Source organism: Morus notabilis, unplaced genomic scaffold, assembly GCF_000414095.1.
Source record: "Morus notabilis unplaced genomic scaffold, ASM41409v2 Scaffold666, whole genome shotgun sequence".
Lineage (NCBI taxonomy): Eukaryota > Viridiplantae > Streptophyta > Magnoliopsida > Rosales > Moraceae > Morus > Morus notabilis.
In genome coordinates, this window is record NW_010359376.1 from 308,870 (window position 1) to 319,219 (window position 10,350).

Here is a 10,350-nt window from a genome sequence, read left to right on the forward strand (position 1 = left end):
TCTAATTATATCTGCATCCTTGAGTACCATTGATTCTCTAATGGATAGTGATTCATAAAACACATTCATGAACCAGAGCGCTCTTACTAATCCAAGTACCGAATCAACACTCAAGAGAATTATTTATCTACTTCTTTCTCAAGAAGAAATGGATTCCATCTCGTATAATAACATTCCCAGCTAGCTATTTTATTATGTCTCCAAAATACAAGGAATAGGATTCAGGGTATCGGAATCTGTATTGAGTAAATCAAAAGATATAAATCCATAAATAGGAGTTTGTTAAGAACTCATGATTAAGATCATCCTATATATGACCATCGGTAGACTCAATTAGAATTTCAATGCTTAACGAAAATTATTAGAAATTCATATTGTGTCTGTGTCCTTATTCCACATAATCTTATTATGCGAAATACACTCATTCAATATCTCGCCATATTAACAGTGCGGATAACATCGTTCCATTCTAACTGGGAATGACATGTATTAATAATGCTTTAATTAAAGATTTCAAACTTTAATTAAATTCATCATGAACAATGTTTTTGATTATTATCCTTAAACACTATCATTTCATATATAACACTTATATACTATGTTTAAGGTTACATAAACAATCACGAAATTTTCATTTGATATTCATAAATATATGCACATAAATGGTGAATAAACTCTTTTATTAATTAAATAATAAATATCCTATTACGTCTCATGTTTCTAGGACACTATTCCCAACAAAAGCCTCTATAGCCGCGTCAATTGCAGTATTGTTCTTGCCCTTCTTCTTGGATCGAGTAGTAGGACCCTGAGACTGGCTGTTTCTATTGGCTTCTGCACCCCGGACTTCATCCGAGTCCCCTGTACCCTCCTCCTCCTCTTCCGGTTGTGTGGTAGCCCTTTTCGCCATATTCAAAATATTAACGGCAGTATGTGCATTCATTGACCCCTGTCCAGTAGCAATAGTCCCAAAAAAATCTGTGAAAGTTGGGCAAAGTTCTGCAAACTCCATTTCTTGAATTTCTTAGCCTCAGGATGTTTCTAACACCAATTCAACTTTTTCATATAACATAAGATGTTAATGCTCAAAACTTACCGCCACATATGAATCCCATACTTCTTTTTCAGCCGTGACAGTGTTAGCCTCAGAATCCTAACCAAACCCTGTTGTTTCAATTAATGCCTTAAACTCCCTCATGCTACGTCTAAGCCTATTCCACTTTGCTTTAAGCTGGTCTGCTGTGAAATGCTTACCAAACTTAAGTGCTATTTCATTAGCAATTTTCATCCACATTTTTTTGTCCAAAGTGGATGTTTGCAGCCCAGTCTTTAACTCCTCATATATCAGTTATACATAAAAATTCTCAATTGCTGCCGGCCATTTCGTATTATCGTCCTTATCACACATCTAAAATAACACTTTCATCATTAAAATAAATCACAATTTGTAAGTACATAGACACACACACAAACACACACACGCAGGGGCTGAATCAGCCCCTGGGAGGCCCCCGTTGGGGCTGAATCAGGCCCTGGGGGCCTCCTATTGGCGTTGTATAAGCCCCTTGGGGGCCTCCCAGTGGGGCTGTATAAGCCCCTGGGGGCCTTCCAGGGGCTGATACAGCCCTAATGGGAGGCCCCCAGGGGCTGAATCAGCCCCAACGGGGGACTTCCAAGGGCTGTATCAGCCCCAACAGGGGACTTCCAGGGGTTGATACACCCCCAATGGGAGGCCCCCAGGGGCTGTATCAGCCCCAATGGGAGACCCCCAGGGGCTGTATCATCCCCAACGGGGGCCTCCCAGGGGCTGATACAGCCCCAATGGGAGGCCCCCAGGGGCTGAATCAGCCTCAATGGGGGCCTCCCAGGGGTTGAATTACCCCCAATGGGAGGCCCCCAGGGGCTAATTCAGCCCCAACGGGGGCCTCCTAAGTGCGGATACAACCCCCAATGGGAGGCCCCCAGGGGCTGTATCAGAGGAAAATGTTGCTTTTTTTTTTTTGGTAAAAAATAAACACAAATTGTTGGTTTAGGAAGAATGAAGATTATTATTATTATTTTTTGTAATTTTTTTAACTTAATATTTGTTTTATTCTTACTTAAATTTTAATTTTTAAAAATTTATTAAGATTTTTTATTATAAATTTATTCCTTAAACTAAAAAGATTTTTTGTGTTTTTTAAGAATAATCAAAATTTTAGTATTTAAAATATTTAAAATTAGTTATTGATAAAGAAGAAATACATTACATTACTTTATACCAACAAAACACAATAAAATAATTTTCTCGGGAATATGAAAAAAGATTCCCATGTATAACCAAACGTGGTAATACATATTTTCTGAGAATCGTATTACATTCTATCACTTTCTCAGTAATATGATTCATGTATATTACCGCATACCAAGCGCCCCTTAAGAAGTAAGATGAGACGAAGACCGATACACATGAAAACACCTTGCAACTAACGATGCCCCATTTCGATTCAACAATCCTTTTCTTCTATAGGTGGCATGAACCTTACTCTAAACTTAGTATTTGACGATGAGCCTATTGAAAAAAAATAATGGCCACTTGCCCAATGGTGTGTTAAACTTCTGTCCAAAAATGCTCCTCTATTTTTCAGTGACTCTCTAAGTTCTTTATTTCTTTCTTGCTTTCTTTCTTTCTTTGTTTTTTGGTATTTTGTTTTAAGAAAAACAAAAAATACCACTTAAGGTGGTAAAAAATATTATTTATACCATTATACTAAAAAGTAAACGATTACCATTCAATTAATAAAGAAAAAATAAGAGTCATGATGATACCTAATTATTTAAACTGAACATAAATAATAGGCATACACAAAACTATGAAAAACCACATGTATTTCTCTCTCTCTCTCTCTTGCTAATATCAAGAGTGTTTCTAGTTCAGGAATTTCCAAAATTAAGGATTTGGGTTTAGGGTTTTAATTTGTTTGTTTGTTTTATTTTTCTTCAATTTCAGGTAACTAACGTGTTTTAGTAAGGGCATAAATCAATAAACATTAAAGTAAATACTAAAACTTTATAGATAAATATACATTTACAAAGTAAATAAATTTTTACAGTTTACTTCTGCAACTTGCTAAATTATTGAAGTTTAACACTCATTTTGTTGGGCCCATTTAGTTCACTAATTTGAGTTGAGATGTGATTTTATGTGAGAACTTTTTACTGTAGTAAAAATATCAAATGTGACTGTTTCTGAGAACTTTGGACTATAATAAAACTCAAATCGGTGAAATGAACGAGTAATTGCGCTAAGTTGGTGACAGAAAAACATGTTTAACTAAAGATTCCAAAATCCCAATTTAAATACATCTCTCAATGTCTCAAATCCGACCAAAATTTAATGCAAAATTAATAAATAGTCCCATAATGTAACCAGTTAGAGGGGTGAATTAATTATTTTAGATAGGAGTGCTAATTCGTATCACGTGTCGTGTTCGTGTCATATTTGATAATTTCTTCTTAAATTTGCAATTAATCTGAACATGACATGTGACACGAAATTTTTTAAAAACTGCAACACGAACACGATATGACCACTTTATAGGTTGACACGACATGATATAAAAATGATCCGTAACACGAAATTGACATGTGAACCTAAAATTAATACGAATTTTATATACTTTTCTTTAATTTTTTATATATTAGAAATAACTTCAAATTCATAACACATTAAAATACAATAACATCCATCAAAATTAAGCAAATAATAATATAAGATTTTGAGTATAACTATCATAATATTATAAGTTCATAATAAAATGTAAAATATGTAATGAAAAATATATATTTTTTAATTTTTTACAAGTTTCGTGTCGTGTTCGGGTTAGGTGAATCCAACTTAAAATTGATATGTATTTTTCATGTCAATTTTAAATCGACCCAAATTTAACCCAAATATTCATTTTCTCAACTTTAACCTATAAAATTCGTATCATTCTTAAAGAGGCCTTTGTAAAAATAACTCTTTTGAAAAATTTTATTAGTAAAATAACTTCTTAAAAATTTTATTTACAAAATAACCTCATTTTACAAAGAATATCTTTCTTCATAAAAAATAAAAAAAGATCATTTTACTAATTTTACTTTGTTAAAAAATCATTCTAACATATTATCCCACTCTTAAATCGTATTATCATATTATGATTCATATTACCGACTATAATTTTAGAACTTCAAAAAGGCAAATTTCAAATTAAGGGGCAAAAGGGTGAAAAACCATTCCCAAAAATATGCAGAGAATAAAGAGCTCCAACAAGCAAGCCACTTTATTCCTTGCTTCCCTGATTTCTCCCCTTCTGAGTCGTGGTTCCCTATAGCTTATCTTTCACATACAATCTCTCTCCCGCATATATGTGTGTGTATACATATATATATTTGTATCTTAGCGATATAGGTTTTGGCAAATATGGGTGGGATATTGTCAATTCTTAGTAAGCAACAACGACGAGCGTTTAGAAGAGACGACAGGAGCAGTAGCCCCAGCGTAACAACTGCGAGAGCTTCGTACAGACCTGCTATTTCGAGAGAACTATCCATGGATAAGAGCAGTACAACTAGTAAATCCGCAGGAACCAAGAAGCACAAGTATGCATATATACCTGACAGCTTTACCTCCCTTCCCCAGGTACAAGTCTCTTCTCTTCTTAATCTATGGTTAAACAAATTAGCCCCCTTTTTTTCTTTTCTTTTTTTTTTTTGCTGCTTTCAGTTTCAATGGATATGGATTGCAGAGATGATTTTGAAAAAAAAAATAAATAAATAAATGAACGGTAGGTGGAAGTGTTGTGGTTTTTTTTTATTTTTTTATTTTTTTTTAATTTTTAAAGCATCTCTAAATTATAAGTGTGTGATTAGATTGTTTTTAATTTTTAAATCAAATTTATATTAAAAATTATATATTTCACATTTTTTTAATCTAATGTAATTTTAATTTAATTTAATTTTTGAAACTGACGTTACCAATGTAGAGACCTAACAGAAAAAGTTTTATTTTTTTTCATTTTTTTTTAAAATATCTTTGTATGATAATAAGGAAAACAGAGATATTTTTCTTAGAAGATAATTGCGACTTAAAAAGTTTTTAAATATGTTCGTCTATACAATTTAAATTATAATTTGAGTTATATACATAATAAAAAAATACTGTAATAAAAATATTAAATTTACATTTTTATAAAAAAACACTATAACATTATAATTTGAAGTTTGAAATAAACAAGACTTTTATTATCTGTGTCTATTTCTTAGTCAAGATGTTGACTTTTTGACACTCAGAAATTTGAAAAGCCTATTTGATTAGAGGATTCGTTATCTGATTCGAATCATGATTCATGGTTCGTTATAATATTTTTTCTCATAAAAAATACACATAAATTAAAAATAATTTTAATCTCATAATTTTAATTTATAAACTAAACGGACTCGAAGTGTAGTTATACTGAGGCGATTTAAAAAAGACTGACGTGAAAGAATCCAAAGTCGTCTCCACACTGTTGTTTATCTAAAATGGTTTTGGGTTGAAGTAAGAAAAACGCTTCCCTCTTAGAGTTTGGTGTTTGGAGTTTGGATTAGGGCTTCACCCGTGAATAATTTTATTTTATTTAAAATGTTTTAGATAAGAACACTTGAATACTATGATTGGTTCTCTTTTCAAATTCTTGAACTGCATTGGCCAATTACACGTTTCGCAACTATCAATGACGTCATAAATACACTGTAAAAAGCTTTTAAAAAGAAAGTTGACTTGACTGTTTCTTTTTCTTTAGTGTGGTGCAACCACTTGACAAGTAGATAGCTTCAAATTCGTTCTTTCTGAGTTTTTGTTTATTTTTGCTTTAACAATATGCTCTGTTGATATTTATTGATGAATCTATGCTTTGCTTTGCTTCTCTGTGTGAGTCCCTCAAGCTCAAAGTAAAAATTTTTTACGATCAAAATACTTTTAAATATAACAATTTATGAATATATAACAACAATAATAAATAGCAACAACAAAAAATAAAATATTTTGAAAATAACAAAATCGGATGATAATTATTTTATAATGCAAACCCACCACGAGCACCAACAACAACAATAATAAACAAGAATATATATGGAGTATTAGCATCATTAGTCTCTAAACTACAAGCTCTATGATAATTTGGTCCCAGAATTTTAATTTTTTAAAAATTACTCGCTAAACTTTTCTGTTTTTGGTAGATTTGGCCCTTAAATTTTAACTTTAGTAAATTATTCCCTAATCTTTTCTTTTTTTGGTAATTTTGGTTCCTGACACTAAAATTGATAAATGATTTTTAAAACCTAACACAGATAATCACATACATATTGCACGACAATCGAAAAGATTACATATATGGTTAAAACAAATTTAAAATGTTCTAATGTTCAATAGAATATAAACCAAGGATGACGCTTCCATGTCCTTTGTTAGAATGAATTCTTTGTTAATAGAAAATTACAGAATAATAAAAGACACAGCGATATGGTTATTTAACGTGGTCAAAAACCCTTTCGAAAAAAACCACGCATGCTGAACACACCAGCACAAAGAAGGAACTATCACCAAAAACAGTTACAAAGCTTGGATTTAGAAGAAACCTCCGAATCTACACCAACTCCTAACTCACGGTGACTTCTACTTAACTCGCCTTTAGACTCATCGCCTTACTCCGAGTCTTCTGCTCGCTTTCGGTCTTCCTGACCTACTCCAAGCACGTTGCCTGCCTTCAATTCTCCCGACTTACTCCGAGCACCTCGATCCGCCTTCGGCTCCTCCTCAGACTTACTCTAGATCCTTACAAAGTCTGCAGACCATAGGGTTTGAGAGTTACAAATTAAGTCTAAGAAAATGTTCTAATTTTCTCTCACTCTTAAGTATAATGGGAGCACTCAAATGTTCACTGACAAATAAAACACTCAAAATAAATCCGTGCTTTCTCATTCTTAAAGGTCTGAATGAGACCTCCTTAAATAATGAATCCGGATATGAGAGAGGTCTAGGGTCTCTCCACTTGATCAGGGTTGAGATTTGATTGTGATCTTGCTTCATTTATACCAGCTGTCACTGTGTGAACATATTTGATTGATTTGATACAAGGATAACAATAAACACGCACAAATTCCACGCCAGTCACAAATGCCACAAGGAAAGATTTGTGCCACAGGATTAAAAATCCTAACACTCTCAACACCAAATGATCCTCCCACTTTTCTCATTCTTCATCATAAGCCACCGCGACTGCACCGGTTGGGGACATGATATTGAGAATGTACAAAAAAAGTACCACGTTAGGTAGAAATGGAATTGAGAATGAGTTTACAAAAGTTTGAGGTTATTGGGTTGGGTGGGCGTTAGGTCAGTCAGCCTAAATACATGTCCTCAATTTTCTTATTTTAAGTAAATAGTTAGATAGAAGAAATTTTTTATTTTTTGATTTTCTAATTTTGACCATTTTTAATATTATTTGTCCTTTTGATATTATGATTCAAATCAAGCTGGTTTGAACTTTTGAGTTTGAAATATATGAATTTTAAACTGTGTGGCTTGAACCTACATTCAAACTATGAGAATCCAAGGGAGGGGGTTGAGTTTAGAAACTCTTTGGCATCGTTCACTTCGCAGATTCGAGTTTTCAATTCGAGCTGAGATGTGCCATTTTTTTGAGAGCTTTTCACTGTAGTAGAAAAAGTTAAATGTGACATTTTCTGAGAGCTTTTTACTGTAGAAACCTAAAATTAAAAACTCGAATCGGTGAAATGAACGAGACCTTTGTTTTTTATGGTTTAAACGTCACATCAAGAGTTAAAACCCCTTTTTACGTTTCGCAAACAAACACTTGTTTGAATACGATTCCCCTTTGAATACATGCTTTGGAGCTCACATTTTCCCCCTTTGGTTGGTCAGAGGTTGAAACGTGGAGAGAGAGTTTGACACGCGAAGAGAGAGAGGGAGAGAGAGTTTGATGTACAAATTGAAATGCAGAAAGAGAAGGAAACACAAAGATAGATAGATGGAGAGAGAGAGACAAAAACGCAGAGAAAGTGAGAAAAAGAGGGATGGAGAGTCTAATGGGAGCTCTAGGATTTGGAGCGCGAGGGCATTGTCGAGAATGTGCGGACAAAGCCTCACATTTGCCAGACATGATATTGAGAATGGAAGTCCACAACTACCTTTTCCTTGCACAAAGCATGCTTTCCATTATCTTATTTGATATGTTATGATCCTTGTGGATTTGATCATTAAAAGCTAAAACAAGAGTTGGTCAATATTCAATAAGCTAAACTTAATGAATAAGCATAGACAGCGCGGAATATGGGGTGAAATCTCCCCACGCCAAAGGATCTTTGCATGGAAATTTGATACTCAAGTTAGTAAACAACCTAAATAATTTGATTTCTAGATTTGTAAATGCCCTAAAATAATCACATCCATTTCTACATTTTAGGAGAAAGATTTGGGGTGTGGGGATTTGAACTCTACATCGAGTGTGAAATTATTGTTAGGCTATGCGTACAACTATGACTACTGGTCTATTTTTACCATATGAAACTATTGTGTTGCTACACTCGTTTACATCCATATGAAACTATTGTTTCATAGTCTCTGTTGACCATTGTTGTCAACACAAGTCACATTAACGTGCAACCCCCTTTCAGGTTACAGAGGCCTTGCGGAAAGAAGGTCTAGAATCATCAAATCTCATTCTAGGAATTGACTTTACGAAAAGCAATGAATGGACAGGTTTGTGTACTGCACAGCTGATCTCTGGTTCGATGGAATTAGAATGTGCACAAGAATACAAATATAATGGATTTATTTATTTTTTTAAATGAAAAGATAATGGAATTGGAGTAGGAATAGAATGATTGATTTTTTCTAATTACAATGTTTGGTTGAATATTAAAACCCACATGGAATCATAGTTATTTTGTTTAGTTAATTATTGGAATGAAATGTAATAATAACTTTTTTGATAAATATTATCCTTGGTTTAGGTTTTTATAATATATTTATATTAGAATAGTGGAGAGGTAATTTAAGGTAAATATTAAGATATAGCGATAAAATATATTTATAAGAATAATGGTTTCTTAAAAATTGTCATTCCATTTGAATATTCATTTCATCAAACTAAACGCACTCATAAACTCTATACTTAACCAAACATAAGAATTCCATTCAAATACTCATTTAATCTAATCATATTTACCCACATATGCTTTGCTCAACCAAACGTAAGCATAGCTATTTCTTATGAATTATCATTCATTCCAATAGTCATTTCATCAAACCAAAACGTATTCATATACTCTTTGCTCAACCAAAATATAAGGATAACTGTTTCTTAGGAATTGTCATTCTATTCCAATAACAATTCAATCACATTAAACGTATTCATATGCTCTGTCTCGGTAACCGTCTCAATTACCAATCGGTCTCTATTCGATTGAGTTCTGTTCACATTCAAACTTAACTGAATTGGTTATGCATTATTTATGCTTGCAAGTATATATTATATCGTGTAAATGCAATTTATGTTGCCCCTCCTTTTCCATGATACATCAGTTATTCTCCCAGAAAACAACGTTGTCACTTGTTTTAATTCCGAAGTGATGCAAGGATGTTAAGGATTATGGCTTCTTTGTGCTTATTTTCTGCTTGGGAAAAGAATAGTTTTCCATTTGACTTGTAGAGCTCTGAAGCCAATTATGCACCAATGTTTGTATTGAAGGGAAAGTTTCGTTCAATAACCGGAGCCTGCACGCAATTGGCAGCACGCCTAATCCGTATGAAAAGGCGATCTCCATTGTTGGAAAAACTCTGGCCCCCTTTGATGAAGACAACTTAATTCCTTGTTTCGGTTTCGGTGACGGTATTCTCTCATCTCATTCTTCTGCTGTTCTACATGTTTTTCCAGCAATACTTCAAGATGTAATAACTGGATTTACTTTATTGTTTTTTCTTTTCCCCCACCATATAGCTACCACTCATGATACAGAAGTGTTTAGCTTCCACAGTGACCACTCTCCTTGCCATGGTTTTGAAGAAGTTTTGTCCTGCTACAAAAAAGTAGTTCCAAACTTGCGACTTGCAGGTTGGTTTCATCTCTTTTTAATATTTTCCAAACTTGCAACATTTTTTTTTCCAACGAAAAAAAGGAGGTAAAACAGCCGCCGGCACGAAATTTCCACACCTTTAAAATTTACTAATATTTTATCAAAAAATCTAAAAAATACTGGGGGTGCAAACATTTTGTGCTCTGTGATTTCCCCGTCTTTCCCAAACGGAAACATTATGTCGGGAAAGAG

At 33.4% G+C, this 10,350-nt stretch overlaps 1 protein-coding gene across 1 annotated transcript in view; it reads left to right on the plus strand.

Annotated features, from left to right (window-relative positions):
• Positions 1 to 4,256: 4,256 nt before the first annotated feature.
• The window catches only part of LOC21402177 (E3 ubiquitin-protein ligase RGLG4), an 8,542-nt gene continuing 2,448 nt past the window's right edge, over positions 4,257 to 10,350 (plus strand). The window contains exons 1-4 of the mRNA XM_010094169.2: positions 4,257 to 4,663; positions 8,698 to 8,782; positions 9,774 to 9,914; positions 10,023 to 10,136. Coding sequence (XP_010092471.2) covers positions 4,445 to 4,663; positions 8,698 to 8,782; positions 9,774 to 9,914; positions 10,023 to 10,136 — 559 coding nt within the window. The 5' untranslated portion in view covers positions 4,257 to 4,444. The remainder of the gene's footprint in view (positions 4,664 to 8,697; positions 8,783 to 9,773; positions 9,915 to 10,022; positions 10,137 to 10,350) is intronic.